General features: G+C 34.7%; 1 protein-coding gene across 5 annotated transcripts in view; it reads right to left on the bottom strand.

Moving 5' to 3' along the window:
* Window positions 1-578: 578 nt before the first annotated feature.
* The window catches only part of Nep2 (Neprilysin 2), a 39435-nt gene continuing 18374 nt past the window's right edge, over window positions 579-21639 (bottom strand). For 3 of the 5 annotated variants that reach the window (XM_053768904.1, XM_053768905.2, XM_053768903.1), the window contains exons 3-17: window positions 16086-16225; window positions 12298-12414; window positions 10959-11204; window positions 8769-8980; window positions 8439-8615; window positions 7793-7878; window positions 6878-6983; window positions 6303-6487; window positions 4995-5084; window positions 4375-4525; window positions 3516-3684; window positions 3098-3216; window positions 2802-2933; window positions 2215-2355; window positions 579-1907 (exon numbers count right to left, since the gene is read on the bottom strand). In XM_053768904.1, the coding sequence (XP_053624879.1) occupies window positions 1707-1907; window positions 2215-2355; window positions 2802-2933; window positions 3098-3216; window positions 3516-3684; window positions 4375-4525; window positions 4995-5084; window positions 6303-6487; window positions 6878-6983; window positions 7793-7878; window positions 8439-8615; window positions 8769-8980; window positions 10959-11204; window positions 12298-12414; window positions 16086-16225 (2272 nt within the window). In that variant the 3' untranslated portion in view covers window positions 579-1706. The remainder of the gene's footprint in view (window positions 1908-2214; window positions 2356-2801; window positions 2934-3097; window positions 3217-3515; window positions 3685-4374; window positions 4526-4994; window positions 5085-6302; window positions 6488-6877; window positions 6984-7792; window positions 7879-8438; window positions 8616-8768; window positions 8981-10958; window positions 11205-12297; window positions 12415-16085; window positions 16226-21639) is intronic. The other 2 variants (XM_053768908.1, XM_053768907.2) reach the window with 1 other exon arrangement.

Raw genomic sequence — 21639 nt, 5'->3', positions numbered from 1 at the left:
AGTAGTCGGAATGGAACTCATGTTAAACCCTGCAAGGTACAAGCAGACTACATTCAGTTTCCTCATACTTCAGTAGTTTTTTCAGATGAGCAACTGACACTCCTCACCTTAGTTCATTTGTAGAAAGGAGAACGAATTACATAGGTATTGTTAACTAATTATTTATTGGTTTCTTGGCGTGACATGAAAAACTAACCTTGACGCATCTAAGCTTACATTTCCGCATTTTACTTTTTCACCTGAGTGGCTTTTTATCAGCTCATGATAAATTTTCTTTGCAGTTACTTAAGTCATTTTTGTTTTATAATTTAACTGGCTGTTTCCCACAGCTCCGCGTGCGCTAAAAATATATCGGTAGCTTTTGGCGCACAAACCTTCCCCCATGACTTGACTTAATAGCTAGACTTAATGTTTGGACTTTGGTTTTAACAATGTATTGGAATTTCAGCAAAATCCGTTCATAAAAACATGACAGACTTACGAAGCTTGGATATATTGTGCGTAGGTATAGCCCGACTTTTCAAATATAGTAAAATGCAGACAATACGAAGACATCGGAAGTAAGAAATAATACATCGTTTGAAAAAAAAAGGTTTTATATTGGTGTTATGATTTACAACAATACGATTGTATCCAAAAGTATTATACTTAACTAGATACTTACTCTAAAATTAAATTATCACTGTTCGTTTAACATCCATAGAAAAGACACTCACATGAATATTTTTGATCGAGAATCATTTGTTCGGATTAAGTAAATTCTAATATCAGATGCGGTGGTGTGGTAGATTTCGAGTGTCATTCCTAAGAAGTAGTGTTGACAGCTAAGTATGCGTCCGATACATTAATTTAGCAACGAGCGAGATTCGTGCAGCGACCCTATGATTGATTCCGGATCGCACGTTATCCCATTACTACTTTGACCTACAATAAATATTAAAGACTTGTGACAAACCAATTCCTAACAATTAATTCTAACAGCACAGCACACTAATCGGGTAGTTTGAAAGTCAGACTCTTTAAGATGGTTTGGTACTTCCATGTACATATACACATCGAGGTTGAACCAATAAGTACAGTTTAATTTTGATTTATACCAATACCTTATTAAAACTTAATATTTTTTCAGCTTTGAAAATCTTTTTGTTACTTAAAATATTTAATTTAGTGACCAACCTCGCAACTGCATCGCATCGCTACTGAATAGTATACAGCAGACATTGAGCAATGGTATAAATGTAATCCAAATTCGATCGTACAAACTTATGAGTACTTATTACACACAATATATAACAATCATATAAAAATGTTATGTGCTCAGTCTGAAATTCTCACCCAAATATAAATAGGGGTAAGGACTAAACAAAATCTATACAAAATCGGCACGATTTTGAGCGGATAAGTTTAGCATGTCCCATTTAAAGTAGTAACAATTGTTTTCATCGCGGGGTTCACATGTTAATAATATCTATAAACATAATTTAGCTACTCTATTTACAAATTTAAACAACATCGAGACATCAGGCTAGACCTAAACATTCAGCAGAACAATCTGCTTTCGCATAGCTCACAGCTCACCCGAGCGAAACATCGAATTTATTAATTAAGGGCAACCGCCAGATATGTTTTTAGACTGTGTTATGGCAATACAAAGAGTGGTTTGTTGAGTCTCTGGGCGAGTGGGAATAACAGTGGGAGGTGATTTACTACCACACTTTGCACTTGTTGTTGGGGTTCATTGGGGCTCCCGCGGGGCATTTGAAGTCAGCAGCGAACTCTTCCATGTTGGAGAGCGGCCCGGTGACGCGGAAGCGGCCGGGCGCGTGGTAACCGGTCGTGATGCGCAGCTTGATAGCCTCGTTGCGGTACACCGCGCACCACGTATTGGCAGCACTCAACCAAAACAGCTATAACCAACCAAACGTATCACTCAGTATGGCAGATGCTAACAACTAGACTAGAATTTAGACTTAGTAAAAAGTAAAAACATGAAGATTTATCAAGATTTAAGCGTTCATGGCAGGTGTTTTATCTATTGTACATCGTATGGGTGTAAATTTTAGAATGTTTTGCAACTAGTACTTTAATATTTAATTTTGTGCATATAATATAATTTTGTTATATAATATGGACAAAATTAATAATTTTGTTGCTTTAAAAAAAACTATATTACAACCACAATAATGTGAACTGCAACACTGAACGCTACAGTACCTGTCTGGGCGTATATTTCTCCAGGCCTGGCAAGCGAGGCTCCTCCCCGTGGCGCTGAGTCCAGGCCTGGTATGCGTAGTACGCCTCCTTGATGCCGCCATTGTCCGCTATGTTCTCACCCTGGGTATTTACGCCGTTCAACTGAAAATTCTTTCTAGTTAGTTAGGCGCAAACAGTACAATTCAAACCCTTTTTTATGTGTCTAATTTCCAATTCATTTTAAGATAATCTAATTTGACGGTTTCTGCGATGCCGTTAGTCCTCGGGAAAAGCGCATCACCTAAAATGAGATATCACCTTGATTGACCTGACTCTTGCATATTTATGTATTCTATAGGGATACTAGGGATGTTCCCTTCAGAAATAATTAGTTCAAAATGGTATTTGCCAGAGATATAACAAAGAGATAGATCGTAATTGTTATAATAAACTAGTTTTTAAAAGGCTTTTGGTTATTCGATGTACGTATTTATATGTACGTATTTGTATGTATTTGATTAAGTATGTAATCAATATCTTGAGAATCCACAGGTTCCGAATGTTTCAAGTGTATAATAAAAAAACCTCAGACCGCTTTTGCTACGTACCTTCATGCCAACTTCCTTCACAGTATAGTTCGAGTATTGATCGATGATGCACTTAGCTTTCTCCAAGTATTTTTGTTTAGTCGATTCTTGCCACCAGTCCACCAAATTGCCGTTCTTGTCAAACTGACGACCCTGTAAAAATACATTTACATGTCTTAAGCTCTTTCACATACGAGATTTCCGCGCCTAACGCGACCCCAAAATTGAGTTATTAATAAACAATAATTGGGACGAAATTCTCTCTTTCATTCTTGATGCTCAACGATTTCGTTACAAACCCGAAGGAAGAAACTTACTTGATCATCAAAACCGTGTGTTATTTCGTGTCCAATAACAAAGCCGATAGCACCATAGTTCATATACGCCGGTCGTTTAGCCGAGAAAAATGCTCCTTGGAGGATACCGGCGGGGAACTCTGAAATGTTTCAAAGTATGTTACCAACGTCAACGCTGAAATCGTAGTAGTGTACCTTAATATTTGGTTCGTGTATAAGAATTTGAACTAATTAATAGCCAGGTACATGAGCGATATATTCATAGCACTTATTATTTTTTTTTATTTTATTATTCTACTACCTCCAACATGATCGGAGACTTTTGCGCACTTATTATTGCTTGTTGCATGTAAATAGAATTATATTGGAATTTGGAAAGACTACTAAGAAATTTTGTAGGATTGAAAAAAAATAATAGGACACGTGATAAGTAACTCACGAATACTGTTTTCAATGGAGGAGTAAAAGGCGTTGACGATGGCGGGCCTGCCGTGGGTGACCCAGTCGGTCTTGTTGACGGGTTCTCGCAGTTTGCTGAACAAGTACTCTGTTCCGAACAGCGTCAGGTTCAACACAGACTCCATCAGTTTGTCCGATGACATGTCGAGCTGCCAAGAAGACATTTATTTAATTTAGTTGAGCTTTGCACAAATGTTTAATGTTTAATGTTGTAGAGGCGATTACGCGCGATCTTTAGTGTATGCAAGTGTCTTAACAACTTGGCTCCATTGATATACATTATAATCGTTATATATAATTTCGTTGGAAGCGCGAACCTTTTGGGAGAATAAACTAAGCATCAATTCAACGGGTGCTGTATTGATGACCTAGTGGTGTACTGTGTACCCTACCTATACGACAATGCACTATCTATACTCGTACGAGTATATTCAGAAATTATTAACGAAGTGTTTTTTTTCTCGGTCCCAGATGTTGTAATATTGGAACAGGCAAAACATGACGTAAAAGTAATTATTTACATAGAATAAGTAATGCTACTTATATTTGGAAAAGAGGCCACTCTGAGGCAGACAAGGCGTTGGTAATAAAAGACAATTTTTACTTGCGTCGCTTTAAGTGGAAATTGTAATACTAAAATATCTGGGAGATACTTGGAAACGAAAATTGTCAGCTTTGGTTAAAACTATCATTAATAATATTACTCATTATAATTTACTTACAAAAAAATATATGGGTCATATATATATTTTTTTATTTTTTTATTTGACACTTCTTCACATAGACTAGTTTCGCTAAGTGTACTTACATACGTACAGTACGTACGTAAGTGTACTTACATTAGCATAGAACTGCGTGAGTTTATTGTCATCTAGCATTTCATTGGGGTAGGCGATGTGTGAGGCCATGGCGTCAGCCTTCTCCAGGGCGGCGCTCCGGGTCATGTCATCCATCCAGTCCACTTCGTTCAGCGTCTTTCGGAACTGTTGTCTGATAACCGGAAAAAATGTAAGACACGATTATACTATCAAAGTTTTTCTCTACTACTCTACGGTATAAGTGTACGGTTACATTGGTCATAAATATTAAATTAATTTTGAGCATATATAGTATCTTATGATATCATTAAACAAATTACCTTTAAGAATAACATTTATTTTATTCGTAGTATACATACGTATCTCTACTTATTTCTCATGTCTGCCAAAAGAAAAACCTAAAATTCATACACTCGAATTTTAGGTTTTTCTTTTGTCGTTCCATCGTTATCGTTATGATGTGAGTATTTTTATATTATTGTTTCTTGTATAATTTGATATTTCTTGTATTATTCGATATTAATTCGTATAAATAAATGTGAATGAATACGCATGTACTTCAAGCCACACTCTAAGACGACTGGATTATTCAAATCTAGTTACAAAGTGTATAAATTATTTGCATAAATAACGATGCATACCTGATATCGTTAACCATCTCCAAGGCGTTGGCTTTGGAGTTCTCGTTGAAGAATTTTCTGATGTACAGAGCACCAACTGCGATTGACATACTGAAAAAAGTTTATTTTATTATCAAAAGAACCGAAATATATAATAAAAAAGGTACTTTAACTACGTTTACAGGGAATGTTACTATTTAGAGAAACTATCAACTAGATATATACGAAACACCTCATCTTCACATTCTTGTAAAAATAATCTAATACGACAAGAAGACCATAATTTTTTCTTCTCAAATAAAATAATTATCGAAATATATAAAGTCGGCTAGTTTTAATTGATAATTTTTCATAAAAAACGGCATGTTTAATTCGAGTATAAAAGGAGGAGGTCTAAATCCTTCACAATCATATACATAGTAATAAAACAGTAGACAAAAAAGTCCTGTACATTAAATATATTTACATAAAAACAAAATTGGCGATAGAGTCATAGTAACAGAGAAAGATATAAAAAAACTGCCTGTATGTCTGTTTGGACACGCTAATATTCGTAACTACTGGACGGATTTGAATGAAACTTTTTTGTTATATAGCTATTAAGCTTGGGCAATATATAGAGTATAAATGATTTTGAAAATTGGAACACCTGATGAAGAATATTGATAGTACAGCTAAACCATAGGAAATACAGAAATTACGCCTTAACAAAAATTGTTCAGCCTGATGAGCATTTTCTGTTGAGATATAAAAAACGAAGATCTGGGACACCTGATGTAGACCCATGATGGTACCACTAAACTATAGGAAATATAGAAATGACGCCCTAATAAAAGTTGTTCAGCCTGATGAGCATTTTCTGTTGAGGTAAAAAAATCGAAGATCTGGTACATCTGAAGAAGAGTTATAATGGTACAGCTAAATTATAGTAAATATATATTTCAGTCGTATGAGCATCTTCTGTATAAGTAGGTCGTTACGCTTTGTCTTACAGTTAAATTTCTCTAATAATTTTGAACCTTACCAAATTTTGTTCGGCCACGCGACCGCAGTCGCGGGCATCAGCTAGTAAATAAATAAATGTATTAGGACAAATCCCCAAATTATGTTCGAGACTTGTGTTATGGGATACTAACTCAATGACAATATTTTATGACAAATACATATATAGATAAACATCCAAGATCCGGGCCAATCTGAAAAAGATCATTTTCCATCATGATCCAACCGAGGATCGAACCCCCTCGGTTCAGAGGCACCTTACCACTGCGCCATCGAGGTTGTCAATAAAATATTTTTTTTTATATCATATTTTTCTTTCAAGTATACCTTCCACTGGTTGTGTCTGCGCATTCTTTCCACCTGCTCTCTCGCTCGGTTTTCCCGGAGAGAGCGGTGATGTACTGGAGCTGGCGCCGGCGTAAGTTTTCAGTAAGGTAGGTCACAGACGCGCCGGCGACGCGCCACATCACATAGTTGGATTGAACGCGGCGAGGAGTACGTACCAGCAAAGCCTAAATAGGTGTTAATTTAATATAAATATCAAGTGTGTATAGTAGTATAGACGTCCAGCATAGAAGCCCTCAATTCAGCTAAACGAAGCCTTCGAGTTTTGCTTTGCCTGAAATGTCGTACAAAAATCGACTAGATGAAATAAAAATCGACTAGTTATTGGTCAGTCTATAGTCGATTTTAATGCAAACATCATTTAACACCCAATATTTAAGTCACTATTCGTTAATAAATAAAAAATATCCATAATCTAATATCGTAGACGTTTGTAGACAGAGAACATATAATTTTAATACTTTTTTTCTTTCACAGTGGTGTTTATTGCACTATTACCAAGAAGCATTGAATAATTTATCATCATAAATGGAAGAGGGATAGTAAAAAATTCAAACCTCGAGATCTGAGATGTATTTTGGCACGGACACTATGGCGATCTCGTCGAGGCCGACAGTGACGTGGGGCGCCAGAAGGCGGTTGATGTACGCCAGCCAAGGTATCCTATAAGAAAAAGGTCACCTAAAAATAATACCGACAAGGTGGTGCTTAAAAAATTACATAACTTTTAGGCTCTGTTTTGTACATAGGTACTTAATTAGTACCTACATATTTGTTTATTGGTACTCTTAAACATTATACCTACTTAATACAATTTTGTTTAATACTGTGATTTGAGAAACTATAACCATGTTACCAACATAAACGAATACTGTATAATATATATGCCAGGAAAGGTCGTTTTATAGACAAATGTAAATAAATAAATTTAAATTATTAACCGAGCGATCAAAGCGAACGAAGTCTAACATTCTACTTGGGGCAAAATACATTTTTTGTATGTATATATATATGTTTGTAACGCGATAACTTTCGAACCGTTGGTCCGATTTTGTTCCGATGTTGGTTCAGTCGTTTTAGAAATATTCACAATAAAAAAAATATATTTTATTCGCGAGGTCTTAAGTTCGCGGCCAACATCTAGTAATTATTAGTTTCGACATAAAAAGTACCTACTCGTATGTATTATTTTAGATTATATTCTACCCGTGTACCAAATTTTACAATAATCCGTCCAGCAGATTTTTCGTGAAAGAGTTTTTCATACATACATCCTTATTCAAACTTTCGCATTTATAATATTAGGTAGTAGGATTCCAGTCAATATGATCCAGATTTTAATTCCAAAATATTATTGCCAACTTTCCGATTTCTGTGAATACAGCCGAATCAGAGTACCTAAATAAATCGATTTCACTAACAAATGTGTACACTGTGCAAAATCGGCAAAAACAAATGAAACTACAACTTACGAAGGGAATTTCTTTTGCATTTCCGCAATGGTCATAGGGTTGTACAGACTAGTGGCATTACGACGCTTCTCCAAGGGCAAGGATATCTAAAAAATAAGAAGGTATAATAAAATTTTCATTAGGGTGACTAGGTGACCTACCTACATTTAAAAAATCATCTATCATCGCCATGATTCTTTTGAAGTTATGAGAGAAATGTGTTCTAAGGCAATGCAAATAAGTAACTACTTACGATTTATAGAAGTGAAAAATATCTCTGGTAATAAATATCAACTTTATTTTGTAAAAAATAAACTTATATCGCAACAACATTGAACGTGAACACTGAATATGAAATGGCAAATAATTGAAAGGCGCACGATCAGTGTTCCGATTGATACAATATTCAGGTCAAATATGACAAATATCAGAACAGACCTTGAGACTGTTTCATTGAACTGTTCAGATCATTAATAGCGTATTTATGGCATCCAAAGTGATTCATTTTACATTAAAATCAAAGCAGCTCGTAAAAGAACACTTTTTGTAGCCAACATAAAGTTGTTATTACAACGAGGCCCGACTAGGTGTTGTCTATCTGTTAAAACAAATCTCGTAATTTTATTTGGGAAAATAAGGATTATTGGAAGATGTTTCGCGCACTTACGTTGGCAAGTTTGATTTCGAACTCCAAAGATTCTTTGAGTTCTTTCTCCGCTCGGGAACGGTCGGCTCCCAGCAAGACTGCGATGTCTACCATATACTGGTAGTAAGCTTGAACCAGCTTGTCTGCAAATCCGCGGTTCAAGTATTCACGACTCAGACCCAGAGACGCTTGATCCAGCTGTTAAAAGTTTAGCTTCGAATAATCTCCAGTTTCGTTACACCAACTTAAATCGATTCGCAAACAAAATGAAACATTCGCATAGCATGATAATTTCGCACATGGCAAAGGTAGTCGGCCGACCTAATTGAATTTTGTAATTGTTATTCTTACATCGATGATCCTTTTGGTGGAGTTCTTGACATCTACGCTGATTGAGAAGTCGAGGAAGTAGTCCACGGAATAACCGGCGGCACGGAATTTGTAGACGGACTGTTCCCAGGAGAAGGATTGCTCGTCCCACTTGTCCGCGTCGAGCACGGGCCAGCCGCCGAGCCGCCGCAGCATCTCCAAAAGCGGCTGCACACCACGCTCCTCGATCGCAGCTGAACAAACATTCTGAATGTAAACCACTTACTGCTATAAATTGTATTTTATAAACTGCAAATATCCTGCCCTTTGTGATCCCATGTATTAGAAAAAAATATCGACCACTATCGACCATTTCAAGCAGTTGGTAGCACTATGACAATTTTTTTAAAATTTCAAATAAGAATTACAATTTGTTGTTTAAATATATTACCTGTCAGCACATATTCAGTTGAATAACTATGATAGTACGTGTCTATAATACAAACACAACACTTCTGACAATCGAAGTTCATCCTAACTCCTGATTGAATATAGTCTGATTGTGTTGACATTGCAGCGATAGCGTCAACAGCAGCCTATAGTTGCGTTATCTACAGTAGACCGCACGTCACGTTATTCTACATATGGATCCCTATGCGACTATAATATCGCTATTATATCAGATTTTCTTTGAACCTTGAGAGCTAGGCGTACTATCGACTGTACTCAAGGGTGTCGATAGTGTCGGAAGGCTCGCTTTTAGTCTGTTTGTTCATCCATTACTTACGTCACCTGTTGCAACACAACGGAACTAACATTTAGTTCACTTTCACTTAGATTTTACACTTAGTTACAACTGGTTTAAGTAACAACACTAATTTGAGTTTGAAATTAGTCGTAATCCTGCTTAATTTACGGTGACAATTATGAATGTATCTATCTAACGTTTAAGTACATATGTTTAATAGTTGCTATGGTATTATACTAATGATGCAGAGAATAGACAAAAAGATAATATATTTCTAGAACAGTCATCTGGATCTATATATAGACTCAATATTTTCTAAATTGGTACATAACGTCCTTGGTTCAGATCAAATATGCTACCTTCTGGTCATAAAAGTACATGTAATTAAATTTCGCTTTACGTTGTATTGTGTTCACCCGCAAGCGTGTCGCTCAGAAGACAATTCATAATCATTAATTTAATGATAGCTCGATCGACACTAAGAACCACGGTAATCTTTATAAAAACACGTCATAATAAACTGGCATGTACGTACCTATGTTTAATTACAATATAATATTTGTAATGTACTTAAAATCGGCTCTGACTGACCATTTAGATGTACAAAATGAAAGAACCGTCGAAGCTACAATTGTCCCATTATCTATGTATTTTTACATTTACATTTTATAAGCCTTTAAAAATATGGATTTGGATGTGTTTCCATTCCAGTACGAGATCACTAGATTTATGTGGGAACATGGTAAAATTCTCGATATCGGGTACCTAATGATCTTTGTTAGGTGTTAGCCCTTGATGTCTAGTTACTTCCTAACCGAGCAAGTAATTTGCGAATGCAACATAAAATTTAGATTTGTAAATAATTCATAGCTTCGATACAGAGTTATTAGAGCCTACCAAGTTTTATCGATATTAAATCATAGAGATGGACGAACCAAACATGGTCCTACCGAAGTTTATAAAGAATTATAATACTAGTACTTTAAGTGCCTATGTTAGGCATAATAAATCAACCCGATAAATGTAACTAAGGAACTCTAATTTGTGACAATTTTGTTCATACATCCATCCACAAATATACGTCTATTCGTGATAAGTGTTTCGCAATGCAAAAACTCGAATGGGGATCAACGATCGAAACTGGCATTTGAATCGCGCTGTGTGCACAGCGATTAATAAGCGCAAGTCTGTGGGCTTATATGCTGCCGATATTTAAAATGTCTTAAGTAATGTATAATAATATTGATGTGATAACACTGATGTGAAAGTTCATTTTGAAGGAGGTAACGAAAATGGGAACTAACTAGTATTTTTAGAAGGGATCATAGTATACATAAAAATCTGGAATAAATCTTATCCTATCCCTTTAGGTACCTTTATGCTTCAATAGTACAAAGATAAATTTGATTGAGATGAAAAGATAAACTTGTTTTCTTTTTAAACCATTTTATCTTGAACTGGACTTGGAAGATACTAGTACTTACTTCGGTTCATGCAAGCTTGGTACAGAGTCTTGGCAAGTACGAAAGGTCTAGGCTCGGCTGGTTTGATGGGCTCGTCAAGAAGGGCCCTGATCTGCTCCTGTAGCTGATCCGTGATGATGGAGAAAGTATTCACAGAAGTCTTGTCGTCCGGAATGCGAGTGTTCTCCACGAAAGAGCCACAAGCAAAGTCATAGAAGTCGTCGCAAGGGTCCACTTTGTCTTTCATGTTTTGAAGCAGTTTAGATGCTATAACAAAAACGTTTTAATTAGAATTGTAACAGACGCTTATCAGTAGAAGTTATCCTAAATAATTAAACATTGATGGATAAATACAAATGCTAACTAATAAATTATTTGTTGTTAATTAAACGATAATACAATATAACCCACGATATCTATCTGCATTTGCGTCACTGTTAGTTTTATATATCATACACTAACGACCCGCCCGGCTTCGCATGGGCGCAACACGTTACATATATGTAAACCTTCCTCTATCTATTGCAATAAAATCCGTTGCGGAGTTTTAAAGATCGAAGAAATGACAGACATAGGCGACTTTGTTTTATATTATTTATACATACAACATCACGTCTTCATCCTATAGACAGAGACGTTAAGTTAGGATTGGCTGTGTAGCCACATTTTATATAACTATTAATATGAGGTAAACTGAATTCATAATACTTGTTTTACGTTAAGTCGATGGACGTTCTATCGATATTACTACTAACTTTAATATGTACTTGTTTACTAATCTACACTAACTTTTTTATTCGGTAATGTATAATAGACATGACATATTCATAAATTTAATTTATTGAAATTATAAAAACCAAATCCCCTTGCATGATAGATGTGATAAAATAAAATTTATATCGAATATCCTGTGCTTCACCCAGTGGGAAATTGCAAGTAGAGCACGACAGATCGACGAGAAACCGACAAATTGTCGACTCGACAGGTTAAATCTTGCAGTATATTAAATAAATAAAAATATTAAAAAGAAAAAAAGAAAGAAAGAAAAATTATTTATTAATTAATTGAAAAATGTATTAAGTTGTAAATTTATACTAATATCTTATATTTGCCGATTTAAAATAGGTACCTTCAACATAAAATATTTGCATATGAGATGATAAAAGGAAAATTTTTAATTCACTTTAATTTTAACTTACATTACATTGAAATATAACGTTACAGTCAGACAAACGTTACAGATGGTTTATCAGAACTAATATTTTGATATTTTGCCAAAATAAATTACTGAGTTTTGTTTTATTTTATACTTACCTTCATTTTTACCAGTTTTTTAAAATGATGCGTATGAAATAATTACCTGTGTGAACACATCCAGCGGTATTGCACACTCTGATACTGTTTTGATCTGACCCCTTCGCGATGACTGCAGGAGGCATGGATGATGAAAGCCTGAGTTCGCTAGTCTGTGGCATGTCTAGAATGTATGAAAACATGACATGTTCGTGAGTGCTCAATATTATGGAGCCACACGTGACCAATGGTAGCTGATCTTGTTAATAGCTGACAATTGAATAGTTCAAGAATTTGCACACAAGCTATTCAAGCGCCATCAGTCATAATCGAGGCCTTTCAACGTTCTACATTGCTTAGGTTTGCAACATCAACATCAACGTAAGGAAAAACTAGCAATGTACATTGTTTGGCCCCAATTATGGACGATGTGTGGAGCAGTATTAGACGATTGTTTTTGTAAATAAAATGTTTATATAATGGTTTATGGTTAGCGCAAAATGAATTATAATCACTATCAGGTATGGTTTTGTTATGACACACATGCTTTTTAACTAAGTAGTTGATTTTGAAAAGATGAAACCCCGGCTCGATTCCAGAATTCTTTCATCTCAGTGTTATTATTTTATTTGGTAGCCAAAGTTACTATTTTTGTCTGTAACAAAAACACACAACAACTTGTAAATAAGAATATTGTTTTCTCGCTCGCGAACAATAGTATTGTAAAGTTCTTTTATCAGCATTTCTCATTGAGATATACCTACTTATACGTAATGTAATGTTAGTCGTCATCGATAATTTGAATTTATTCTTGATAAGAGTATCAAATTATCTTAGAATAACATAGTAGTTATGTAGGTATGCTACTGAAATAGAATCCTTTCCACTACAATACAAGACAATAAAACATTTTTTATTTAAACCAAACAACTTTTTCATGTAGGTACTGTACCTTAATAGTTTAACTACTCGAGTACCTGTGGTTGGTTAGTTAAACAATACCAAGAATCGCGAAGATTAAACAAGAATAGCGTGGAGTTTTTACTTCGGTAATGTTATAATGTAGTTAAACTTGTTTTAAAGGACTTAAGATTTTTAATAGTTAAGCTAGCACGATATGTCGGTCAAACTTGGACTTTTTACTAGGCACCGTCACGCAACATGCTATTATGTAATTAGGTACTCTAAGAATAGCTAAGTATGAAAATCGATGTAGCGTAGGTATAGGTATAAAGATGTTTCTAGGAAAATAGCTTATGTTTATATGGGTACGGGACAACAAAATATGTACGATTTATTCTTTAGTTGTATCTTTGGTATTTTGAAGACAAATATTAAATTTATTATTTTCTCTTTTTTTTCTCATTTCCTCTAAATAATAATTATTGTGTATGTACTGAAATAGGGATAAATAGGAACAGAAAACAGATGAGATTTGCCCGGAGGTATAGTACAAGCAACCAAAAGATGACTGTGTACAAATTAATATTTATTTTGTTTCGTTACTTAAATATCGACAATGATGACGTTTCAAAGATATGTTTATAGATAAACTTTGCGGACGGGTGTAAATGGAACCATCGCCGGCTTCTGAGCATGTTTTAGATATTTGAATTGTCTTAGACATTTTTGGTAATACGATTGGAAAACTCATAAACCTGCTCTCTATTTTAACCTTAGTTTAAGTTCAACAATGTTGTCATTTTAATAATGAGTATATATATACTCACTTATTATGAAAATGTGTGTCACCCAGGACGAATTTAAATAGTGTTGGTGTTATTGACCGCAATTCAAATTATGTGGTCTTGGCCTCTTAACGTTATTATTATGTACGAAGTGAGCATAATCTTATCAAAATGGCTACGCTTGTTTCAAATAAAAATTCACAAAATTGCACATTCATGTCGACATATTGTGATCAAAGTTTCTAGTGGTTTCTAAATAGAGCTTCAGCAATTATTTTTTTATATATAATTTGACCTCTTGTCTGTTAACCATTGTCAAATATGCTTATAATAGATGTTGGTCACCTGTGAGGCTCAGCGGAGCGTGATGGCGTTGCAGTTTCGCCACATAACGTGACCTAACATTTTGTAACGTGGCTTGTAATATCGCATTATGCATTTTCATCTCTTGCGATAACGCTACCTTTTTCTATTTTAGATTACATTTCAGAAAATCGGGTCCCCGCCGTCATTCTCGCCGATTGGTTTTCGCAATGATGTGTAAATTTCAATCATAATCCCTGATCCCAGTAGAGAGAACGTACTATCGGAATAAAGAGTATTACTGCACATTTATCCCGCCAGAGTACAGCACTGTATGTTAGGTTCACAAAAGCTTTGCCGTCTTTGACAATGTCGATTTAAACGTTTATTTTAGAATACTTTATTAATCCTTTCATTATGTAAGCATTCGTTTGTGAAAATATACAACAATGCAATAGCATATTCGGGTGCCAAAATATTTAGAAAAATCGTTTTCCTTTTGATACGCCTCACGCTGTAAATAATTTTCGAGCCAATAAACAGTCGAAAAGAAGTTGGGAACACTTCACTCGTGAAGACTTATTAAAATATGGACTTCAGACAGGTAAGATCTTCAGTAAAAATCAAGTTTATATCAGTTTATGACCACAGTTGACTAAATAATGCAGAATATAACCTAAAATAGTGTTATTACTTTCAGGATAACCACTAAATCCTTCCTAATCATCATGATTGCGTAGAACTCCAAACGTAAGTATTTTGTGAATTGTGAAAATCGATATTATCGAACATTTAGTTTGATTCATCGAGACAAACTTTTATTTATATTTAAACCGCTCCCGAAACGTCAATTGGTGAAAATATGAAGAATGCAGTAGATCGGAACCATTTCTGGTAGTCGAGCGGTCCTAGCATTCGGGAAACGATCGACAATGTCGGAATGGACCAGCCGAGGACCGCTACCGCGAGGCATTCAATACAATGCAACGTTGTGAAACGGTCGCCGCCTCCACTATACAGGGTAGCCAATATCCTATATTGACTATTGTTATTAGGTTCTCTCTGTGACCGATTATAAAGGTTATCACATAAATAATCAGGTTTTCACTTTCAGAGCCAATGCAATTTTCACTATGGAGTGAAAATTGCATTGCTTGGTAATTTATACTATTTTTTTCTAAAAACGACTGGTCTAAAAAAATATTATAAAGTGTACCTAGTTGATTAAAACCGACTAGATAAATAGAAGTCGTTCATACCTACTTTGATATTAAACGTATGTATCATCGTACAGACAAAAGTAGTAAATTGGCCAAATAGTTTTTCTCCATGTAATTACCTGAACAGAATAGATTGAATATATAAAAAATTAGAAATACAAGTAACTATTTGTTATTTTTCGACATTTAAGAAAAGTTCTATCACAAAGTAAGAATACTATCTAAAACTATATCGATAGTTATAACGATATCATTTTTAAATTAAGAAACCAGTAATTCATTTTTTTGACATTTGACATATACAAAGGTTATGATCTTGTCTAATTCAGCACATCACAGCCAATGATCGCAGCTTTTAAAAACAAAAAAATAAAGAATTGAGAAAAGATTTTCATGATTATGTCATTATGTTTATGACGCCGATAGCAAGCGGAGGATAGGTGATCTTTTTCAAATATATTATTTTAAGGTTTTGAAATGATTCAAAATTCAAATCTTTCACCGCGAGACCCGTTACAATACATCAAGAGTTAATAATCACGGAGTCGATTTGATTAACAGCGACATTAGGTTGAGAATCGAGTGAGTCAACATGTAACTTGTGGAGAAAGCGCATGAATGTTTAATAATATCCTGCCACTTGCCGTAGATGTCCGGGTCTTTCTTGTGGAGGATCATGCTGGCGACGAAGGCAGCCAGGAAGCCCAGCGCGAGGATGCTGGTCACCGCAGCCACCATTATTAGCCGCTTCTCCAGCTTAGTACGCTGGCCCCAGAAAGATGGTCTGAAACAAATCAAAATCATCATTTATGAATATGTACGAGTAACTAAACTTCATTCTTATTTGAAGCGTCATGACGAGAGCGACGGAAAACATCCGGTAGTCGAACATGTAATGGCAGGGCAGCCTCCTTATTGATTTAATAAAGTTTGGTTTTCACCATAGGTTTGCCAATACCAACAATAACACACTAGACGAGAAATAAAAAGTGATAGGAGTAGTAGCAAGCGCATATTGAAAGAGTACCTAAGATTGAGCGTGAAATAATGTTATTTACGTGAACAAAATTACGATGTTGTCACAATATTATGAACTCATTCCAATGGCCACAACATAAAATAACATTTTTTAGTAAGTGATTATTCCTTGAGGGAGAAAATTGCCTCGAAAATTCCAATTTGTTTTGGTAAACCAATTTTCGTGGTAGCTTCAAATTTTCCCTAGTGCTAAACGGAGAGAAGTCGCGAGGGGACGCCCCTGATCCATCTTATAGAGTCTTTATAAACTCTTATTTCGTATAAAAGAGGCTTAAATTCTTTGTTAAGTATAAAAGAAATAAGTTTTGAGACTATATCATCAAAGAAGTTTTGTTGTTTTGTTTTGAAATTTATTTATTTCAGGAATGATATAACTTGTTTTATGGAAATAAAAGTATATATTGAAATATATAGGCATTTTGTCATAGTCGAAAGATTGTCATAAGAATTTCTACAGCTGCGATCAACAAATCATTGGCGTACAATCATTCTGATTGCAGACAATAGGTTTATTAGAAAACTTAATTTCATGGTATAACTGCACGCGCTCATTTTGTGGCGAGTGTAGAGTGCGCAGCAGTAATGACGTGCGAGAGCCACAGGCAAATAATGAAGGAAATGCTGCTAAAACTAACTGAGAGAAATTTTCTTTAACTTTATTTCAGCGCACATTCACAGACTCCTTTCACTTTAGCATTTCTTTCATAAACGGGATAAATTCAAACTCCAGCTTAAACTTTCATCGGAATATAAATTTTATTACAAGTATTTATTTAACTTTATTTGTATATAATTAAAGCACTTATTCAATTATGTTCAGGTGAAATCTTATAACACAACTGGCTTTTTTTTGCTTCTCTATCCTGTCCTAGTTATCCTGTTGTCCTGTTATATATATATATCGCGTATTCTAAGACTGGTAAAATTGATTTATTAACTATGATTCAAATTCGTAGCTTTTTGTCATCTTTAGTCCAATTCCGTTTCCCGCTACGTGTCTCGTTCCGAAACTTGCCCAGTCCCGTTTCCTGCAAATTGTCCCAAGTCGATACCCGCAACTTGCCCCTTCCCATTTCCCGCTACGTGTCCCACTCCCGCTTCCCGTAACGCGTGCCGAATATTAATTGTGTATTCATGTATTGATTATTAATGTCGTGTATTAATTATTAATACCCTGTATTCATGGACCTCTCTTCAAAAATAATAAAATTTCGCATAAATTTCCATATCTACCAAAAAAGTCGATGCTTCAACAAACTTGCAAACGCTACTTCAAACCTATAAATATTTTCAAAATCTAATTAATGCATTATTATTTTTTACCAACTACAAATAAAAATTTAAAATTTCGATTTTTAGTCCTAGTTTGTGTTGTATGGGAAAAAAATCCATTCGCAAAAAATAATAATGTGAGTGAGTCAGTGTTTTTCGCTTTTATATATATGGATTTTAATATTATGAAGCAGATATCTTCAATTTATTACACACGTTTATTTTCTTTGAAAATGCCTTATGATAAAAATAAATAGAGCTGCACCCATGAACTGCGCCTGACTAAGGAACTCCTCAACTTACTACACGCACATATTTTTGTCACATATTGAATGCAACAAGATTTCTCTGATAACAATAAAAGCTTATGTAAAAAATGACAACTAGAATATACTTAGTGCATGCTAATATAAACGTTTATGTATACGTTACGACGTTTTTCTTCACAGATGAATTCGACAACTATTTAATAAAATACTAGTAAAGGTTCGAGCAAATATGTTGAATATTATTTTACATAAAATATATTAGCATAGATAATGCCATAACGAAGTAAGTATGTAAACATAAGTCTTTTTAACAATGACTTCTGTACTAATTACCTACATTCTAACTTTTCTTTCATTCTATTTATATAGTAGGTGTGAAATTTCTAGAATATAATTAGCATATGGCTAAGCAGTATCCATTAGGTGCCTTATACTTTATATTCCCCAATCATATGCTAAACTACACTATTAAAAGCTTCATATAGGTTTTAAGTAACGAACACTAGTCCAACTAAACCTCAACTCGACTTTATATATTATGTACTTAATGAAAATTATTCTACCACTAGCTATTTCGCGCGCGGTGTCGCTCGCGATTCATACATAATTGCACTTCAATTTCACCCAATTGGGGTGGATTTCGATATAAAAAATATGTTATCTTAGGATGAAAACTCCACCAAAACGCATAAGCTGCTTCGAAAATTGCCTGGACAAACAAAATAAAAATATTATAATCGTTTAAAAATTGAAGTCATTTTGTACACACACAGAATTATATTAAATTAATAATATATAAATTATATTAATAATATATAAACAGAATTATATTAAATTGTTTGGATTAGCATGTTTGCTAATCCATACAATTTAATACAGTCAATTGTCCATACAGTGTTCTGTGTAGACACAAACAGGCTAGTTATTTGTTTCAAGTCTCGGTAGACGTATAGCATCGATTGATCGCCGCCATAAAAATCTATGGTAATCGTAAAAGTCGACTGAGATAGTGGCAGTGATCGTGAATTTATTATGGACTGAATTATCTAGCGACGATTACGTAATAGTATCACAAGCAGGGTATATACACAAGCATTATATATTCGCGCATGTAGTTCGATTTAATGCATTATTGCATATTAATGTATATTTTAGTGACATATGCATACTAATCTCACTTCCACCAATATTTTATAAGCGAAAGTTTGGGTAAGTATCTAAAGATGTTTGTTACTCGATTGAGTAACTGACATCTTTAGGCAGACGCTTTTGCCGGTTTAGGCAAAATCTACTAGGCGAATTTCGATGTTTGAGAACATTGATATAGGTTTAATTGACGGTCGTTTCAAGTGACGTATTAGTAGAAAGCATGGTTTGTTGAAAATATTAAAACAACATTTATACTTACAGAGATATATAGGGTTCTCTGAAATGATATCAAGATTTATTCGGGCAAACATGACGTGGTCGTTCATTCGGAAAGGCAGAAAAAAGGCATCCGATCATTTGGTCCATCCGAATATCAATTAATAGGGAAAATTTACGAGACTAATACAAGAGATTTTTCAGGGAGGATACGAATGTACTCCTAAATAAACATGCTTACGTGCGCACTTGATGAATTTATACTTCTGGACCCACGCAATTGTGTACTATGGAAAAGAAAATTTATTGGCGTCGCTCTAGCACTGATGGCTGTTAATGGAAATGCCAGGTGTAGGCAAAACAACACGTCAAGTATGTTGAAATCGACCGCTATTACCGCTACTTGCCGAATGGGATGGTTCGCAGAGCGTTTCGACCGCTGCGGCTGCGCGGTTACAATCCGTCAATTTTCTTGAAGGAATCAGGTCCAAAATTGACATTACTACAGTAGGTACATAGTAATTAATGTAAGTCATATAGTAAAACTGTTTCTTGTCTTTGTTAAAATTTGAAAAAATGTTATGACAGCGCGTCCGCAGCGATCGAAACGCTCTGCGAATCACCCAATGCTGTTTGTATATTGTACACTAATGAATGTGTGCATCTTCATCTCAGTTGTTTGAAGTGACCAATTACCTTTTTATGTATTGATTGCTGTTATATTGCTTATTTAATTTATAGTTTGTATACAATAGTAAAAAATAATAATAACAATATTACAGATTAAACGGATGTGTGTCCGAAACTTAGAATGTAGAATGCGGTTTAAAATAAGATAAAGCAATAATAAAAGCAATAACTAGCATGCTTATATATTTATGCATATATAATGCATGCATATATAATTATTTTTATACTTTTCATTTATTTTTCGCCGAACATATACAACATATTATTTAATGATTATTTTTTTTACCCTTTATCTACTCAAAACCAATCGAACAGACTTTTCTAGACTAGACTATACTCAACTATTCTCCAGGAAAAATCTCCGAAGTTTCCGTGGGAGGTTCACGCAGTTGAGCCGCGGGCGAAATGATTTCTTCAATACCAGTTTTAGAGCGAGCTCCGACAGAAAATTTAATTGGTTCTGTAAACACTGCGTGCGTAGGGTAATCACGGACCCTACCTTTAAGATTCGCTTAGAAAATTAAACTTATTTGCACATTTGTAGTTCGGTTCGGACACGCACGTAAAAGTGTTATAGAACCTGTCTTAAAAAGAAATATCAGAGTCTCAAATTATTATATACATATTTTCTGTATGTTTTTATTCTACCTATGCTTTATGTAATTATTTTTACTGAAAATATCTGTAGTTTACAAAAGTATGACTAATCTACTAGTTTTAGGTCCTGAATTATTTTCAATTTCTTCACTTCTTAATTGAGAGAAAAGCAGTAGTGGAACAATATTTTCAAGTAAAGTTAGCAACCAAGAACAAAGGGCGTAGGATTAATATGACCTTCCTGCATGGATGATAGTCTGTTCAGAAGTATTTAAAAAAGAATCAGGTCGAATTAATTAAGTCCAGTGAGACAACAGTTGATGTAGCTTGTCATTTGTTAAATGGCTTGATTTACGGAGGTGGAGCACTTAGTCGAGGCTGTGCTCATGCCTCGTCCTGGATGTTAACACTACATGCACCCATGCAGAAATTCAAGCGCGAGCCCTAAAAAATGGCGTTGTATTTTACGTTGTTGTATAGAATGACTAATAAGTCAACCTCAAATTAGGGCGCCCTTTTGTATTCAGCGCCCTTCGCAGTCGCCCAGTCTCATCCACTTTCCGGCTGGTGGCTGCACTGCGGCGCATGTCGGCCGGCAATTTAAAAGGCATGCAAGCAACCCTCTGGGGTGCTTTAACAAGGCCTCCAGTGACTCCCTCAGATTTCAAACGACCTTACACTTGAGAGCTTGAACTTATATCTGTATATAAAAATAAATAGAGATGATGCAATCACACGTTTAAGATTGTAATAAACGGATTAGACAAATTTATGAATTTGTCTAAACTGTGAACAGTTGTGAACAGTATTTATAAATACTAATCTGTTTGTAGTATTTAATATCTGTTCATAAAATCTGTACGTACTTAAATGTGACAAAATATTTATAGACAAATAATAGGTAGGTACTATCCAATATTTCATGTATTGCATAGTACCTATTATTAGGAAATTTTATGTACTAGCT

The sequence above is a fragment of the Plodia interpunctella genome, chromosome Z, assembly GCF_027563975.2.
Source record: "Plodia interpunctella isolate USDA-ARS_2022_Savannah chromosome Z, ilPloInte3.2, whole genome shotgun sequence".
In the NCBI taxonomy this organism is placed as follows: domain Eukaryota; kingdom Metazoa; phylum Arthropoda; class Insecta; order Lepidoptera; family Pyralidae; genus Plodia; species Plodia interpunctella.
Note: the sequence above shows the minus strand (reverse complement) of the source record. Positions and strands in the feature narration are given on the sequence as shown.